This window comes from Loxodonta africana, chromosome 16 (assembly GCF_030014295.1).
Source record: "Loxodonta africana isolate mLoxAfr1 chromosome 16, mLoxAfr1.hap2, whole genome shotgun sequence".
NCBI classification, from domain to species: Eukaryota; Metazoa; Chordata; class Mammalia; order Proboscidea; family Elephantidae; genus Loxodonta; species Loxodonta africana.
Genome location: NC_087357.1, coordinates 78979600 through 78997994, shown reverse-complemented (window position 1 = coordinate 78997994; position 18395 = coordinate 78979600). Strand labels below are relative to the sequence as shown.

Genomic DNA, 18395 nt, shown 5'->3' with positions numbered 1-18395 from the left:
GTGGCACAGCTGGGAGGGCCATGCCTTGAAATTGATCAGGAGCTTGCGTATGTAAGCAACCAACCCAACGCAGGTAGAGAGAGACAATGAGAGAAAGGAAAGATCCTGAAATAGCTGTAGCATTGAAGCTAGCACAAGGTAGCGGAAAGCCCAGAAGAGCCCAGCAGAGCCCAGCAGAGCCCAGCAGAGCCCAGTGGCAGAGAAACAGTGGCAGCGGTATGAGCGGTGGGAAACTACGGGACCGGTAGGTGGCTGCAGTGAGCACAGGGTGAGAGAGAACTGAGCACCTTGGGTCAAGAGGCTCGCTAGTGAAGCTGTTGCCTCCAGACACTTGTTAGCAGAGCTAAAGAGTTGTAACACTTGCGGAAGTAGGACAGAAGCTACAGGGCCCAACCACAGAGGCTTAGAGGGCCCAACCACAGAAGCCCAGAGAAAGGCTGACGGCTGGCCCAGTGGAGAAGGAGCTGAGAGCTGTCCTGATGGAAGCTGTCCTGATTGATGAACTTGATCCTGTCTCCCGGAATGTAGCCTGTTACCTCCTCAAAAAAAAAAAAAAAAACCAAACCCACTGCCATCGAGTAGACTCCGACTCATAGCAACCCTATAGGGCAGAGTAGAACTGCCCCATAGAGTTGCCGACCTTTTGGTTAGCGGCCATAGCACTTAACCACTACGCCACCAGGGTTTCTGTTACTTCCTTAATAAACCTCATAACTGTGAGTATGGTCTGTGCATTCTGTGTAGCCATTGCGATGAATTGTTTAGCCCAGCAGAGAATTAGAGAGTGTGTGGGGAGGATGGCTGGTGTCAGAAATGATGAAAAAGTTGGAGAGCGGAGGTGTGTCTGATCTGACCTCCACCTCATGGAAACCAGCTTTGTGCCGAACCTGGTGATTCTTATCCCCCTGAAGCTAGGTGATTTCTGACAATGGATTACACCCACTCTGGGACACCAGTTGCATCCATCCCAGGCTAACACTGACTCCATCCTGCACTGTCCCCATGCCGCACAGACCCTGCCCCCATTGCACATCACTGTGCCCTGACTTCTCCTGTTCCATGATTAACCCAGGCTTCCACAAGTCCTTCACTGGAGCTCCCTGCCCCTGCCACAGCCTTGGATGTGTAGAATGTGTCTTAGCCTAATCAGCCTAAAACCACCAGACACAAGCCTGTAATTCAACAAAGCCAGGTTTATTGACTCATCGCAGTAAGGAAAACTGCATCAGGGGGTCCATGGGCCTCTCACTGAAGAAAAGAGGGTTGTTACTGGATTTTGGGGAACTGTAGAATTCAGGTGAAATTTAACTGAAGCAGCATTTTGATAGGCTCAAAGCACAGCAGGATTGTGTAGAAAGGGGTAGACATGGGGTCTCAACAGCGAAGTACACATGGGAAATTAAAAGTTAAAGGAGATGTGGACTATTGCGTCATGAAACCCCTTTTCTGAGGCTCTGCATGTGGGTTGCTGAAGTGACATAGATCCTTCCATCCTAGTGAGTAGCCACACCAATTTTGCTTTCTTTAACCAAAACAAATGAAAACAAACTCTTTGCCGGTTGAGTGGATTCTGATTCATCACGACCCCATGTGTTACAGAGTAGAACAGTTCCATACTTTTTTGTTTTGTATAATTGTATTTATTTAGTTGTTGTTGTTTAGAACATACACAGCAAAATATATACCAATTCAACAGTTTCTACACATACCATTTAGTGACATTGATTACATTTTTTGAGTTGTGTAACCATTCTCACTCTTCTTAGTTGTTCCTCCCCCATAAACTCACGGCCCCCTAACGTTCTTTTCTAATCTTTTGAATTGCTGCTGTCAATTTGACCCCATATAGATAGTTCTTAAAAGAACATAATGCTCAAGGCAGACATTTTTTTCTTTAATTTTTTTTGTGCTTTAAGTGAAAGTTTACAAATCAAGTCCGTCTCTCATATAAAAATTTATATGCACCTTGCTATGTACTCCTAGTTGCTCTCCTCCTAATGAGACAGCACAGTCCTTCCCTCCACTCTCTTTTTTCATGTCCATTCAGCCAGCTTCTGACCCCCTTTGCCCTCTCATCCCCCTTCAGACAGGAGTTGCCCACGTAGTCTCATGTGTCTTCTTGATCCAAGAAGCTTACTCTTCACCAGTATCATTTTCTATCCCATAGTCCAGTCCAATCCCTGTCTGAAGAGTTGGCTTTGGGAATGGTTCCTGTCTTGGGCTAACAGAAGGTCTGGAGACCATGACCTCCAGGGTCCTTCTAGTCTAAGTCAGACCATTAAGTCTGGTCTTTTTACGAGAATTTGAGGTCTGCATCCCACTGCTCTCCTGCTCCCTCAGAGATTCTCTGTTGTGTTCCCTGTCAGGGCAGTCATCGGTTGTAGCTAGGCACCATCTAGTTCTTCTGGTCTCAGGCTGGTGAAGTCTCTGGTTTATGTGGCCGTTTCTGTCTCTTGGGCTCATAATTACCTTGTGTCTTTGGTGTTCTTCATTCTCCTTTGCTCCAGGTGGGTTGAGACCAATTGTTGCATCTTAGATGGCTGCTTGCTAGCGTTTAAGACCCCAGACGCCACTCTCTAAAGTGGGATGCAGAATGTTTTCTTAATAAATTTTATTATGCCAGTTGACTTAGATGTCCCCTGAAACCATGGTCTCCAAACCCCTGCCCCTGCTATGCTGGCCTTGGAAGTGTTCGGTTTATTCAGGAAACTTATTTACTTTTGGTTTAATCCGGTTGTGCTGACCTCTCCTGTATTGTGTGCTATCTTTCCCTTCACCTAAAATAGTTCTTATCTACTATCTAATTAGTGAAAAACCCCTCCCTCCTCCCTCCCCACTCTCGTAACCACAAAAGAATGTTTTCTTCTCAGTTTAAACTATTTCTCAAGTTCCTATAATAGTGGTCTTATACAATATTTGTCCTTTTGCAACTGACTGATTTCACTCAGCTTAATGCCTTCCAGATTCCTCCATGTTATGAAATGTATCACGGATTCATCATTGTTCTTTATCGATGCGTAGTATTCCATTGTGTGAATATACTATAATTTCTTTCTCCATTCATCCGTTGATGGGCACCTTGGTTGCTTCCAGCTTTTTGCTATTGTAAACAGTGCTGCAGTGAACATGGGTGTGCATATATCTGTTAGTGTAAAGGCTCTTATTTCTCTAGGATATATTGCAAGGAGTGGGATTGCTGGATCCTATGGTGCTTCTATTTCTAGCTTTTAAAGGAAGTGCCAAATTGATTTCCAAAGTGGTTATACCATTTTACATTCCCACCAGCAGTGTGTAAGTGTTGCAGTCTCTCCACAGCCTCTCCAACATTTATTATTTTGCGTTTTTTGGATTAATGCCAGCCTTTTTGGAGATGGAATCTCACTGCAGTTTTGATTTTCATTTCTCTAATGGCTAATGATCGTGAGCATTTCCTCATGTATCTGTTAGCTACCTGAATGTCTTCTTTAGTGAAGTGCTTAAGGCAGATATTTTTTACTAGTTAATTTAAACTATTGTTTGATTTTAAGAAGACTTCAGGGGATGTGTTTGGTTTAATGTTTAAAGATTATCTCAGGGCAGTAGTTTCAGGGATTCAACCAACTGTCATGGCTCCAGGAAGTCTGGAGTCCATGAGAATTTGAAATTCCGTTCTGCATTTTCTCCCTTTTGATCAAGATTCTTCTGTGAAATCTTTGATCAAAATGTTCAGTAATGGTAGTCAGGCACCATGCAGTTCTTCTGGTCTCATGGTAAAGAAGGCAGCTGTTTGTGGAGGCAATTAGCCACACATTCCATATCCTCCTTTTCCTGACTCTCCTTTTTCCTCTGTTGTTCCCAAGTGAATAGAGACCAATTGTTGTTCCTTGAATGGCCACTTGCAAGCTTTTAAGACCCCAGGCACTACACATCAAACTAGGAGGTAGATCAGAGGCATTATACATGTCATTAGGCCAATTAACTGGGATGTCCCATGAATCCATAGCCATAAGCCTCTGACCAAGAAACCAAATGCCATGAGGCTTTGGTTGTGCATAAGCAGCCTCAGCAGCTCCTCTTTTTGGGTGTGTGTGTCATTGTTGGGACTATACCTATCACACAACTTTGGCTAATTCAATTTTTTGCAGGTGTACAACTTATTGCAGCAATTACAATAATCGGCTGTGCAGCCCTACCCTTAATCAATGCTATTTGCATCATTGCTAACCCCCCTTTGCCTCTTCCTCCCTCCCTCCCCTGGTAACCAGTGGCGTCACTAGGGGATGTGGGGGATGTAGACCACACAGGGTGGCACTGTCAGAGGGGGTGACATCAAAAAAGACTGTCTATATAATTTTTGTACAGTGTTTCAGTAGAATTTATTATTTTTTATGAAAATATTCCTGTAGTTATTGTAGCAACAAAAACATTTTTCATAAGCCCAGCTTACATGTGTCGATACACCTACAAGGCTAAAACTCTATGCTAATTTATTTTTTGAAACTTCTATTGTGCTCCGGAGCCTTGGTGGCACAGTGATTAAGAGCTGGGCTGCTAACCAAAAGGTTCGTAGTTTGAACCCACCAGCCACTTCTTGGAAACCCTATGGGACAGTTCTACTCTGTTCTATAGGGTCGCTGTGAGTCGGAATCGACTCGATGGCAACTGGTTTTAATGTGCTGCAGTCAGAGCTGTCACTATAACCCAATGACAATGACGTGTCAAATCCTGTGGTTTTTCCGCACATGCTGGAAGCACACGCTGTTTTCATTGAGGCTGGTGTCCTTCTAGTGGCTGGTTTTGTCAAATTATCTGGTGTTTTAGCTGCAACATTGTGGTAATTAGTATTTGTGAACCTATATCCATGGGGGGGTGACACCATGAGGCTTAAGGGGGGGTGACACCATGAGTTACCGCACTGCATGACACTAACCCTAATGATGCCACTGCTGGTAACCACTATAAACTATGTTCTCTCTACGTTTGCTTTTCTTGTTGTATAAGTGAGGCTTCATAGGGTTCTCTTGGCTGTGATCTTTTGTAAGCAGATCGGCAGGCCTTTCTTCCTCGGTGCTGCTGGGCATATTGGACTCACCAACCTTTAGGTTAGTAGTCCGGTACAAACTGTTTGCACCACCCAGGGATTTGCTTTGTGAGGCAGAGCTAATTTTGACTTTCTCAAATACAGTCCACCCACACATTGAGTCCTCCCGTGTCCAGAGGGAGCACGTTCCAATCTGCTCTCCAGGAAAGGAAAGCATGTTTGTAAGTCACTGATTGCTTTCGTCTGTTTAGCAACAGGTCTCGGCTCAGCCCGTTCTTTGCCTGCAGAGGGCAAGATCACATTTGCTCACGCAGGAGTGAGCTTGCAGAGCAGGTTGTTACACCTCCCATACAACTCCAATCAGAAAAAAATCCTCCTTTGTCTCGCAGAAAGGAGCCCTGGCAGCACAGTGGTTAAGAGCTCAGCTGCTAACCAAAAGGTCGGCAGTTTGAATCCACTAGCTGCTCTTTGAAAAACCCTATGGAGCAGTTCTGCTCTGTCCTCTATGGTTGCTATGAGTCAGAATTGACTCAACGGCAATGGGTTTGGGGTTTTTTTTGGTGGCTCGCAGAAGAATGGTTCCTCTATGGTGCCTGTCCTAACTCCTCCTTTGATCTCATTTCCTACATCCAGTCATATTGACTGTCAACTGGTCCCCAAAACGTCAAGGCCATTGTCCCTTCAGGGCATTTGGATGTACTGTTCTGTCAGTGTGGTGCAATGGATTACTTTTATATGGCTTTTATCGCCATGGTTTTGTAACTACCACCAATTGACTGGGTGGGGCTATGCAAATGAGGTGCCTGTGACCCAGGGAATTGGCTAGCTTTCTAATAAGGTACGTGGCACCCTTGTGGGGGTGGGGCCATGCAAATAAGGTGTATGGAGCCCTAACGAGGGGATCGGTTAGTTTTGCCATCCACTAGGCTTAAGATGAGCCATCCCAGAGGTGGAAAGGGGGACCACCACAACCACCAAGAAAGGAAAGCCAGGAGTGGAACACATCCCTTGGACCTGGGATCCCTGCACTGAGAACCTCCTAGATCCAGGAGACAGAGCTATAACATGGAAGACAGCAAGAGACAGTGGTGTAAGTGTGAAAAGCAGGAGCAGCAGAACCAGGAGACCGATGGGGATGGCACTGTGGGCTTCCTGGCCCATGCAGCAAGAAAGCTGAGCACTTTTGAGCAGGAGGCTGCCTGGTGGAATGAGGTGCCTCTAGGCACTTATCAGCAGATCTAAAAGAGCTTTGAAACACTTGCCCGAACAGGGCAAAAGCCAAGGGGCCAGAGAGAGGCATGTCTTTGGGTGTGGCTGAGAAGAGGCTCTCCTATTGAAGAACTATACTCTGAGTGTTCCTAAACCCAAATTATAACCTATTACTTCCCTAATAAACTCCATAATCATGAGCATTGTCTGAGTCCTATGTGGCCATTGCAACAAATTGTCGAGGCCAATGGAGAAGTAGAGAATGTTGTAGGAGGGACCGTTGGTGTCAGAATTGGTGGAGAATTTAGAGGGTGGAGGCATGTCTGACCTCTGCCTCATAGGTCAGAATCAGCCTTGGCCTGCTGATGGTGCTAATGATTCTCCTTCCCCCATGTGAAGTTCGAGGAAGTCAGACAATGCCCCACCACACTATTTTTACAGTCAGGAAAGAGTTTGATGCGCCTGGCTTGCTCCGTCCATTCACCTTTGAGGATTTCTCTCACATCATTTCTTGAGAGGCCACACTGACCACATTATCCAAAGCTGCCCATACATCCCTCCAGTACACTCAGTTTATTTTCCTCATGGCATGTATCACACTCAGAATGCTGGGGCCTTAAAAGCCTGGCATGCTTTGGTCCCAGCTGCTGATGAGCCTGGCCCAGCCACCGCCTACACACGGCTCCCCTCTGGCTTCCGCCTGGTCCCCTCCAGATCCTCATAGCTCCCCAGGTTCCCATGGGTCCCCTTGAATCTTCACGGCTCCCCCAGCTCCCAGTCTCTGTCACTAGGACCTCGTGGCCACCTTGGGCAGTAACTGCACTTTCAGCTAGGTGCTCCTGCGTTCCGACTGCAGCTCCATCCCAGCTTTGGCACTCCTACATTCACCCCCACCCCTTACCTGTCTGCTTCCAGGGCCCTAAGCAGATATGACAACCTCGGTTTTAGACCACAGGGCCTTGGTGGAATGGAACCTGGGCAAAGCCTACGGGAGGCCAAGAAGAGGGCCTCCAGACACTAATGCAGTGGCTTCTTGAGCCCGACCCACAAGTCAGGTGACCCAAAGTCTAGGACACATACTTTTCCGAGAACCTGGACCTAGCCTGGTCCTGGAGGGAGGTTTGAAGGAGCACAGCCTAGATTAAGCCAACTTGAAGTAGCACTAGGACACCCGGCAGCGCAGGTCTGAGGCCTCAGGCTGAGGCACTGAATGGCTAGGGATAAGTGGACGTCATGGGGCCTCTGCTCCCCAGGCTACCAGGGTGCTCAGCTCCTTCTGTCCTGGGCTGTGGAGGCTGCCTCGACCCAGACAAGCAGCGGGGTGGGGAAGCCTGTGTCTGGGGCCACTCACCACATTGTCGTTGTCTCCACCGTGGGGTGCAAGGATATTGGGAGTGAAGTGTTTCAGGAGTGGATTTTTGAGATATCGAGGGACCCAGATTTGCATGGGTTGTTTTGGTTCTGAAGGTACTGTGTGGGGTGTTTTGGGATATAGCTCATAGTGGGGTCTCAGGATATTACGGGGGGGGGGCCCATAGGTTGGTCTGAGAGTTATATAGGATTTTACTGGGATCTCTTGGAGAAAACGAACCTTGGATGATCTCCCATTGTGTGGGTCAACGAAGGAATCCTTGAGTTTCCTAGTTGCATGAGGGTTAGAGAGTAGGTGGGGTCTCACAGTGGTGGACCAGGCACTGGGGATCAGTGCAGGTTAGAGGATGTCATGGTACCTGGGACTTTCTAGGGTCTCTAGGCAAAGTGTGGAAATTGTAAGGTCTTTGAGGTAACACTGTGGAGTCTCACAGGCACAGGGGTCCCTGTGGGGGTGCACTGGGCTGTGAGTCCAGTGGAGGAACTATGGGGCAGGAGATCAGGTATCATTCATGCTGGGAGTGGGTATCAGGACAAACGGGGGTAGTACTGGGTAACCCCACGGCCCTCCCACCCCGCACTTGCTGAGGGGCCTGCGGACATACAGTCACAAGATTACTGGAGGGAGGGGTGAGAACGTTTTAATTTATAAATAGGATGTGGATAGCCTCCTCCTACCCCCATCAGAAGGGAGCCTAAGGGCTGCCCTGGGAGAGGAAGAGCGCCTGGAGGTTAAAGCCCCCAGGTGGGGAGGGAGGGGCAGAAGGCCAGAGTAAGGGGGCGCAGGTCTTGGAGTCCCATGAAGCCGGTCCTGGGCTCAGCAGTTACTGGCAGAGCCTGTGGAGAGAGTGGGGTCAGGTCCTCACTCTCAGAACATCAGCCGGGGCTGGCTCAGGGCAGTCCCATCACACACAGGTGTTTACTGCTCCCTCTCAAAGTGTGCGGCTGCCTGCCTGAGTCCCCAAAGGCCTCTCACAGAAGCCTGTCTTACCTGGAATGATGAGTGGAGTGGCCTTCTCAGGCAAGGATCTAGAGGAGGAGATTAACATCTTTTGTCCCTTCCCTTTAAACTTTTGTCCCCTCCCTTTAAACTTTTGTCCCCTCCCTAAGGTCCCTGCCACCTCCTCCCCCTGTAAGACCCTTGTTATTCTCCATTGTCACTTCATACAATACAAGGGTCTGGGGACTGTCAAGATTTGGGGTCCCTTGGGGTCGATTATCTGTGAATAACAAATTTCATTGCAAATTCACTGAGCAGCCAAGAGGCTGGCCTTTTTCTCCAAGATTTAGGATTTTACCCCCCAAACAGGCCTACTCAGCATGAGGTGAAGGCAACAGGGGCCACATCTTACTTGTGCTTCTGACTGGACTTGCATTTGCATTTGCTACCTGTGAGAGGAAGGCGTGGAGGCGTTTGGGTTGAGAGCCTCCTCCAGCTGCACCCTCTCCCCCAATCCTGCCAGCCAGTCACTCACTTAAAGCAAAGATGATCCCTGCAACGCACAGGAGCCCGGCGCAGATCATCCCGCCAAGCTGGAGCCTCTCCCAGTCTGGGGGAAGCACAGAGAACAAGCTCACACCCAAGTCATCTACACGCAGCTCCACACCAACCCTCACCAACTTGCCTGGCACGAGAGGATCAAGATGGGCAGTGGAGGGGCAGGTGGAAGACTAGCTCTTACCGTAATAGAAGGGACTGTCTTTATCTGCAGGAAAAAAAATTAAAGAATAAAAACCAGAACCAGGAGGCAGGATGTGGGAGCCTTCAGGGAGGACATGAGGCGGCTCAATGAGCAGGGTGATTTGGGGCCCGACTCACCAAAGACGCCGTTGGCTTCCAAGGCAGGCAGTCCTGGGTGGAGAGAAGCAGGGGACTGGGTGTTAGTTCGTGACTTGGCTCTCACAATAAGTGAGCCAGCAGGACCCCCAGCGCCAGAGAAGCAAGGACAACCAGCCTCATCTGGGGGCACCCTGGAGTCCTGGTCCCCTTCCTTATGCCTCCCCCAGCCCCAAACATCCCCTGGATTTTATGTCCCACCATGGCCTGTGGCTGGCCCGCTCGTGGCCCTTCCTGCTGTTCTTTCCTGTGCTCTGAATGGGATGGTTCCTGGGTGTGTTTTTATCCTTTCCTAAGGTTTCCTGCATGAAGCCTGGCTAATATCAAAGAAATAAAACCCAGAAGCCAAACCATTGTCGATTCTGACTCATAGCAACCCTGTAGGACAGAGAACTGCCCCATAGGATTTTCAAGGCCATAATCTTTAAGGGGAAGCCCTGGTGGTGTGGTGGTTAAGTGCTACGGCTGCTAACCAAGAGGTCGGCAGTTCGAATCTGCCAGTGCTCCTTGGAAACTCTATGGGGCAGTTCTACTCTGTCTGAATCAACTTGATGGCAGTGGGTTTTTTGGGAATCTTTAAGGAAGCAGACTGCAACATTTTTCTCCCTTGGAGTGGCTGGTGGGTTCGAACAGCTGACCTTTCAGTTAGCAGCTGAGTCCTTAACCACTGTGCCACCAGGGCTCCTTTCTGAAGAGATAGAGAGTGATCTTCTTTCAGGCCAGTAGGTGGCTGCAGTTTTCCAAGCTTGGACTATTCAGGAACCACTAATGCGGTTTTTGCAGCATGCGCAGCCTGCCTGTGCTGTTATTTCACTCCTATTTCTCTTTAAATGGACATTTGGAAGGAAAACACATTTCTTAGGCAGAACGTCCTGTAGGACATGCAGTTCTGGGTCAATGCCTGGTGGGTGGGGTGGGTGGTAGAAGGATCACCAGTGGGTCGCACAGGGAGGAGGTAGTGATGAGGGTCAGGGACTCACCGGCCAGCAGGAGGAGACCCCGTGTCACTTCTTCCATGTCACCAGTCAGGCAGGGCAGGGGCTACAGAAGAGAGGAGGGCCGGGGTCAGGGGAGTCTGATCTGGGCCAGGCCCTCTGCCTCATGCCTCTGTTCCTGGGTTCAGAGCTCAATAAGAGGGGCAGATGAGGGACCCAAGGTCACAGGCATTTGAGAGGGTGGGGTCCAAAGCCTGAGGATGCTGCTTGCTGGTGGGGAAAGTTACTAAATTTCTGTTTCCTCATCCAGACATAGAAATAATAACTGCCTCATCAGTTATCCAGACTGAGTTAGTTGAGCTGAGTGCTTAGGCTAGGGAAATTGTTCAAATCTTTATGGCAACCCCATGAAGGAAATACAATTTTTACCTCCACTTCACAGAAGGAAAAAATGGAAGCAGGAAGTCAAGCTTTGGAGCCAGACTTCTTAACCCCACACAAAGGCCCTGGGCAACTGTTCGCAAAGGTCTGGGGCTGGGTATGGAGGGAGGCGGCTGGAATCCATCAGGCTGAATTCCCAGATAAGCCTCCACAATGGGGCGTGGAGCCTAGCACACAGCCCTTCCTTCCCTGGGCCACAGCCATCGCGGTGTCAGGAGGGGAGAGAGACCAGCTGAGCTCAAGGGTGAGGACCTCCCACCCCAGGCTCGGCCAGGGACCTGGTTCAAAGAAAAGAAAAAAAAAAAAACCCCAAATTCCACTTTGTGGCATCCCTTTCTCCTTTTTTTAGGGTGGGAACTCTCCAGGACACAATTTGCCTGCCCCCCCCCCCCCCCGAGGTGGCTGTGTCCTTGAGATAAGGTCCGACTGCCCAGAGGTTTTGCATATTGCTAGCCGAAAGCAGGCACAGCAATAGTCAATGTTCTACACTGAAACAATTGTTATTACCTGCTCCTCCCAGCTCTGGACTCCCGGGGAGACAGAGATCTGGGGTCTAATCCCCTCCCAGTCACTTACCAGCTGTGATGCGTGGTTACTAAACCTCTCTGTGCGTCAGCGTTCTGTGAAGTGAGGATTATAGCAACCTCATAAATTTATAAAGATTGAATTAAATGAATTAACTATTTTTCAAGCCTTAGATCATGAACCCGTTGCTGTCGAGCAGATTCTGACTCATGGCGACCCTGTGTGTTACAGAGTGGAAATGAGCCCCACAGGGTTTTCTTGGCTGTAATTTTTACTGAAGATGGTTGCCAGGCCTTTTTTCCGCAGTGCCACTGGGTGGATTTGAACTGCCAACCTTTTGGTTAGTAGTGTAAACTGCCACCCAGAGACCACGTGTCTAACACATAACAAAACAAAACAAAAAACCCATTGCCGTGAGTCGATTCCGACTCGTAGTGACCCCACAGGACAGAGAACTGCCACCCATGACAGCTCCATCTTTCCTTGACATTTTTAGCTGGTTGCCCCCAAACATCGGATACAGGACACATTCCTTTCTATTAGCCTGTCTTCTTCTTCTAATCATTGTAATTATTGTTATAAACCAAATCAAACCGTACCCATTGCCATCTAGTTGATTCTGACTCATAGCACAGAGTAGAACTGCCCCATAGGATTTCCAAGGAGTGGCTGGTGAATTTGAACTGCCGACCTTCTGGTTAGCAGACAAACACTTTAACCATTGCGCCACCAGGGCTCCGCCTAGCACTAAAAATGTGTTACAATAAACAAATACATAAAGAAACACACAAACTCCTTTTGCCCTCACAATAACTGAAAGAGGGGGCACTCATGGACTTGGTTCTAATGTGGCAGTTGGTTTGTTGGCTCTTGAGTGTTTAACAGTCTGTGTAGCTGGCCCCCTTTGTCTTTCTGCCACTCTGGGATTCCTGGGTCCTGAGAAGCTCAACTCCAGCCCACACATTCTTTAGCCAAAGGTTGACTCCTGTTCCCTCCAGCCCCCAACCCACTGTCCATACGACAGAGGTCATAAAGAGGCAGCCTCCATTCAGGAGGCTCCTGGAACCCCTAATCTGTCCCTGAAACCCCCAGACATGGGCCCCATCACTCAGAATCCCCAGGCACCCACCACCGCTTCCTTAGAGTGGTCCTCTGGGCTGTCCCCAATGTCAGAGCACAAGCATTGCTAGCCGCCCCCTCCCCCACGTGCCCTCCTCCTAGCAGCCCCTGACGGGAGGTGGGGGTGGAAGGAGGAGCACCCCTCACCTGAGAGGCCAGCGCAGGGGGCCGGTCCGGAGAGGCCACTGGGTCTGTGGTTGGCCCTGGTGGGTTCAGGCTCTTTAAACCCAGCAGTCCCGCCCAGGCAAAAATACCTGCAGCCAGGAAACTGGTCTGACTCCTTGAGCCTCCCCCAGCTCGCTCAGCCATTTGCTCTTAAGAAGATAGCTTGTCCTGCCACACCCAGGGTGGTGGGTGGGAGAGGAATGAGCCGGGCCTCAGACCTCCAGGAGTCTCTCTCTTGAGAAAAAGTGTCCGTCAGCTTCTTTAATTTGCCTAGATCATAAAAGAGGGACCCCGAAAGGGTGCTGGTGGGGTATGGGGTGTTCCTGGGTCCTTCTGCCAGCAGTGGGGGTTCCAGCATGTCTGTATAGGAGTGTCCTGGGGACAGCTGAGTAGAAGAGTCAGGGGACTGTGGTTGAGGCTTGATTTGCTCAGTGGTCCCACTGCTTTTACTTGACAATGTGTGTATTGAGGATGAGGGTTTGGGGCTGATGCACACCAGCGCCCACCGGAAGCCACTCCTTGGGATTGGTTGCTCACCCTCTGACCAGGCCCTGACACCCTCTTAGCCCAAAGGGGAGTAATGGCTGGAATCAGGCCCCTCATTCCCCCACCTCCCTCACAGCAGCAATGGGAAGGGCATGGGGGAAGGGCTCTGGAGGAGGCTGCCTACACTAGGATGAGGAAGGGGGGCCTCGATTCCTGACTCATGTGCTGCTGTCCCTCCCCACCTCATTCTCTGCACCACCACACTCCTTTGGACTGGGTCCTTGGTCTTAGATGATCCCAGTCTTTCTATTCCATTGCTCCCCACCCTAATTCCTTTTTTCCATATGAGGGACACCTGTCTTCATCCAGAAGGCAGATGGGGATGCCTGGCAAGGAATTGGGTGTTACTGACTGGGTGGGCTTGGGAGGGCAATTAAGGGCTTTAGGGGGATGGGTCTGCCTTGGTAGAAGGGATCAGGGACAGAATAAAGAAGATCTAAGGTAGAGAACTCACCTGGCCAGACGGTGGAGGGCCTAGTGGGTCACTGGAGGGTGGCACATTCTCTGAGAAACTGGGTGGCTCCAGCAGTTAAGTACTCAACTTCTAGCTAAAAGGTTGGTGGTTTGAACCCACCCAGAAGTGCCTTGGAAGACAGGCCTGGTGTCTAATTCCAAAAGGTCACAACCTTGGAAACCCTATGGAGCATAGTTCTACTCTGAAACACATAGGGTCCCTATGACAGCAACTGTCAACTAGCAACATATTCTCTGAAAGGAGATATAAAGGGGAAGGTGGCACACGAGCCTGCCCTCTGCCCTCTGCCCTCTGCCTGCTGTGTGGTTCCCTCAGGAGAGTCATCAGACCCTCTGCACAGAATCTGGAGGGTTGCGATGATGGGAGTGGGGGAGTTGTGAGCAATGAGAGGGCTGAGGGCAGCGTCAGGATGCATTTGGGAACAGAGAGTTGGGCTTTTGGTAGGGGGTCCCTTGGGGACTACACGGGCTGAAGGACCTTTGGGGTGAGCAAAGGACATCTCTCTCCTCAAGATATGGAGGTCACTGTCTCCCTGGGATGAACCCCAGCAGCGTGTGCACTGGAGTGGCCTCTCCTGAGCAGGCAGGGCTCCAGCTGTCCTTTTTCTTTGCCTAAGGGTCTCAGGCTACCGTCCACAGGGAGCAGGCAGGGAAACAGGTCACCGGGGAGACAGGGAGGGGGAGGGAGGGGAGAAAGTTGGGTAACACCTTCTTCCTAAACACATGGTCACTGAGAAGAAGGAGACAACTCAACAGGTACCGACTTGCAAATAGCTCCAGAATGTATTTAAGTGCAAAAGGTATAGCACAGTGAGAACTGTATGCTGTCATTTGTGGAAAAATAGAAAATACCTGTCAATCTCACATAGGCAAGCACTCTCACAAGAAACAGGCACTAGGTTCACCTGGGGGAAGAGAGCTGATGGCTCTCTTGAGAGAGGTGACGGGACATGTACTCTCTGCCCCATGTGACCACCTGTGCATATCAGACTCATACAAAATATAGAATTACACAAAGGAATGAGGGCGGCTCTCAAGCTCCAGCCTCACTGTCTCTCTGCTCTGTCTCTCTGCGCCTGGGTCTCCCTGGACCACACTGCGCAGGGCTGGGCACGAGGGGATTTCAGGACAATTGAGCATTTGCTCTGTGCCAGCCAATTTCCTGAGCTTGATACCTGTATTATCTCATGTAATCCTCACAAAAGTCCCTTGAGGTACGTACTCTTATCGTCCCCACATAGACCAACCAGCTGGCATGGAGTCGGTGGATTCTAACTCGTGGTGATCCCACGTGTGCAGAACAGAGCTGCTCCGTAGGGTTTCCAAGGCTGTGACCTTTTGGAAGCACATCACCAGGCCTTTCTTCTGAGCTGCCTCTGGGTGGGATTGAACAGCCAACCTTTTGGTTAGTAGTCGAGCGCTAGCTGTTTCCGCCACCTGGGGACCACCATCCCCACATTAAGGGTGAGGGAACCAAGGAAAAGATGTCAGGTGTGTCGTGGATGGTGAAGCCAGTATCCCAGGGAGCCTAGTGGGCAGCAGCTGCCTCCATGAGTGTTGTAACGTGTAGTAATGTGTGGCCTTGCTGTGTGTTGCAGTCCCTTGGAGGGTGACTCTCAATCCGTTCACCTCAGACTCTGTCTCGCATCTTTCTCTCTAGGGCTCTGGGTGTGTGTCGCCTGCCATTCTCTTAGACACATGAGATAAGAATTGGGTATCTCAGGAGTATGCAGAGCAGAGTTTGAATCTGGGAACCATCTTCCAAGCTGGCTGACATTGGACGAGTGGCTTCACCTCCCTGGGCCTCGTTTCTCCATCTATAAAAGGAGAACAGTAAGAGAACTTCCCAGCACTGTTCTGAGGATTCAGTGAGACGAGCTGGCTGCCTCACACTGCTTAGTCCCTATGAGAGTGATCTCACTGGCAGCAGTATGTCTCTCCCCCTCTCCTGGTGTCTGTCTGTCTGTCTGTCTGCCTTGGTCTCCCTGGGTGTCTTTCAATATCTCCCGTGTCTTCCAGCCTCTGTGTGTACGAGTGTGTGCACGTGTGCATGTGTTTATGAATGTGTGTTTGTGTCTTCTGTCCGTTTTTAGGTCTCTTACCTTCTACCTTCCCCCTGCCTTTCTCCAGGAGTCATTTTCTGCCAAGAAATGTCAAAGGAGAAACCAAGGAGTCTACAGGGATGTTTTTGGGATCAAGTCAGAAGACACTTATCATGCAAAGGGGTTAGGGTGGAAGTCAGGCTCGGTGGACATCATGACTGACACATTTCTGGCCAATGACACCCTTTGCCTTCCCCACTGAGCACAGCAATAGCTGTCAGCCTAGAATATATCTGTGTATGCAGAGACTATCCTTGGAAACGTGGTCCCTGGGTGGTGCAAGCAGTTTGTGATAAGCTGCTAACCTGAAGGCTGGCAGTTCAAACCCACCCAGCAGAAAGAAAGGCCTGGCAAACTTCCATAAAGATTGTAGCCAAGAAAACCCTATGCAACAGCTCTACTCTATAACATATGGGGTCGCCATGAGTTGGAACTGACTTGACAGCAACAAGTTTGGTTTTTGGTTTCATTCTTGGAAACTAGTGTTGGTTTCTGGGGAGGGGAGCTGGAGGGCAGACGGAGAAGGGTTGGAAGGGTGAGTTGTCGGGGTAGAGACATCTTATCCAGAGAAACACCAAAGTGACATGTAGGGATGTCCATACTTAACAGAATCCTAGAAGAAAGCATTAAGATGTTGATTGTACAAAAATAGCCCCACGGGAACTGTCAGAGAAAAAATTGCACTACGCAATGTTAGAACACGACAAGGATGACTTATTTGAAAGGAAGTTGCAAGGGAAGGAAGGAGCACTATAAGGGGCAGGGAACCACTACAGTGTGGAGAGAGAGAGACACCGGAAACATCTGTACTCAGCTCCACCTAGACACAGGACTGCGGGCTTTTAAAAGAAAGAGGGAGCAAGGGACGGGCTGGGCAAGCGATGCGCTGAGGTTGCAATTAGGCCCATTTGCGAGAAAAGTTTTTCTTTTTTATGACAAGGCCACCTGGATTCTGGAAGGATACACACCCAGGAAGAACTAGAGGGGGAGGTTAGGGGAAAACCAGTTATTCAAATAGAGCAATGTGTAAGTCATGGTCGATTCTTTGCAGTAAGCCTTGTCTTTCCAGAACATAAAAGGTAGGGGGGTTGCTTTAACAAAGAGCTTGGGTAAAATTTCACTTTCATCAAATCTTAGAGTGACAGACTCTTAGGCTTCCTGAACAGCTGAGTTGTTGAAGAGGCTTGTGGAATCCTGAGAAACTCAGCTCTCCCTACAGGGCCTCTAAGGAAAGTGTCTGGTCCAGGCTTCTGCCTTCAGACAGACGAGTGGCAAAGGCACCCAGGGCAAAGACTCTCCTGTTCTGTTTGTGAAAGTAAGTCTAGCTCACAGGACCTCTGTCCACTCTCCACAAGCATCCTATTTCCCAATCCAGGAATCTGTCCCACGTGCCCTTCAGAACCTTGCTCTTCCTCCACCAGGAGATGGGGTCTGTGTTCCCTCTCCTTGATCTTGGCTGGATATGGCACAGCTCTGCCCAACTGAGAATGGTAGAAGTGATGCTGTATAACTTCTAAGGCTAGGTCATAAAAAGAATATAAGTTCCACCCAGCTCCTTTTCTCTTGTGGGCCACATGCCTATGAAGCTTCTTACATTCCATGTGTACGAAGTCTGAATCAAAGAAAATTGGGAGTTGTCAAAAAAAGAAATGGAACACTTAAGATGGATATCCTAAGCATCAGTTAGCTGAAATGGACTGGTATTGGCCCTTCTGAGTCTGACAATCGTACGGTCTACTACCCTGGGAACGACAAATTGGAGAGGAACAGCCTTGCATTACTTGTTAAAAAGAACATTTCGAGATCTTTCCTAAAGTACAAAGTGGTCAGTGTTAGGTTAACATTCAAACATTACTGCCAGTCCAAATCTCCTTAGAAACCACACGGTGAGAAAGTACTCATTCATCCTGAACACTTAATAGATGAAAGGACATTTAGTAAACAGCTCTTAATATACAAATTAAAAAAAAAAATTTTTTTATTGTGTTTTAGGTGAAAGTTTACACAGCAAGTTAAGTTCCTATTTAATGATTTTTATACTTTTTCTGTGACATTAGTTACAATTTTCACAATGTGTCAGCATTCTTAGTATTTTCATTCTGTTTGTTCTGTTTCCATTCGCCTAGCTTCTCTTCCCCTCTTTGCTTTCTCATCTTTGCTTTTGGGTAAATGTTGGTCTCTTGGTTTCATATTGTTGATTATTTAAGGGACACATTACTCATGGGTGATATTGTTTATTTTATAAGCCAATCTATTATTTGGCTAAAAGGTGACCTCTGGAATAGCTTCAGTGCCAAGTTCAAAGAGTATTTTAGGGCGATGGTCTTGGGGGTTCCTCTAGTCTCTATTGGTCCAGTAGGTCTGGTCTTTTTCCCCACATTTTCCTCCCATTCTATCCAGGACCTTCTATTGTGTCCCTGGTTAGAATGGTCCATAGTGGCCACTGGGGTACCATCTAATTCTTCTGTTCTAAGAAGAAGCGGAAGTTCATGTGGGCTATTAGTCCTATGGACTAGTTTCTTCTTGGAGTCTTTGGTTTCCTTCATTCTTTTTTGCTCCAGACAAGTAGAGACCAATAGTTGTATCTTAGATGGCCACTTGAAAGCTTTTAAGATCCCAGACGCTCCTCATCAAACTAAGGTGTAGATCAT

The 18395-nt window shown here is 48.9% G+C and overlaps 1 protein-coding gene across 2 annotated transcripts; it reads right to left on the bottom strand.

The window, feature by feature from the left end:
• Window positions 1-8240: 8240 nt before the first annotated feature.
• FXYD4 (FXYD domain containing ion transport regulator 4) lies at window positions 8241-12735 on the bottom strand. Of its 2 annotated transcripts, none has more exons than XM_064269807.1 (9): window positions 12605-12735; window positions 11390-11433; window positions 10418-10478; window positions 9420-9452; window positions 9283-9306; window positions 9076-9150; window positions 8953-8989; window positions 8592-8629; window positions 8241-8437 (listed from the first exon to the last, which is right to left on the bottom strand). In XM_064269807.1, the coding sequence occupies exons 3-9, from the start codon at window positions 10452-10454 to the stop codon at window positions 8418-8420; spliced, it is 264 nt and encodes an 87-aa protein (XP_064125877.1). In that variant the 5' UTR covers window positions 10455-10478; window positions 11390-11433; window positions 12605-12735; the 3' UTR covers window positions 8241-8417. The 2 variants fall into 2 exon arrangements, with proteins under 2 accessions (XP_064125877.1, XP_064125878.1); XM_064269808.1 differs by lacking the exon at window positions 12605-12735 and adding an exon at window positions 12468-12513.
• Window positions 12736-18395: the final 5660 nt, after the last annotated feature.

Bases quoted from the DNA above. Each gene is read 5' to 3' on its own strand.
- FXYD4 (XM_064269807.1), bottom strand. From the start codon at position 10,454: ATGGAAGAAGTGACACGGGGTCTCCTCCTGCTGGCCG. The intron at 9,453-10,417 runs GTGAGTCCCTGA...CTCTCCACCCAG, and splicing joins GGGTCTCCTCCTGCTGGCCG to GACTGCCTGCCTTGGAAGCC. The intron at 8,990-9,075 runs GTGAGTGACTGG...TTCCTCTCACAG, and splicing joins AGGGATCATCTTTGCTTTAA to GTAGCAAATGCAAATGCAAG.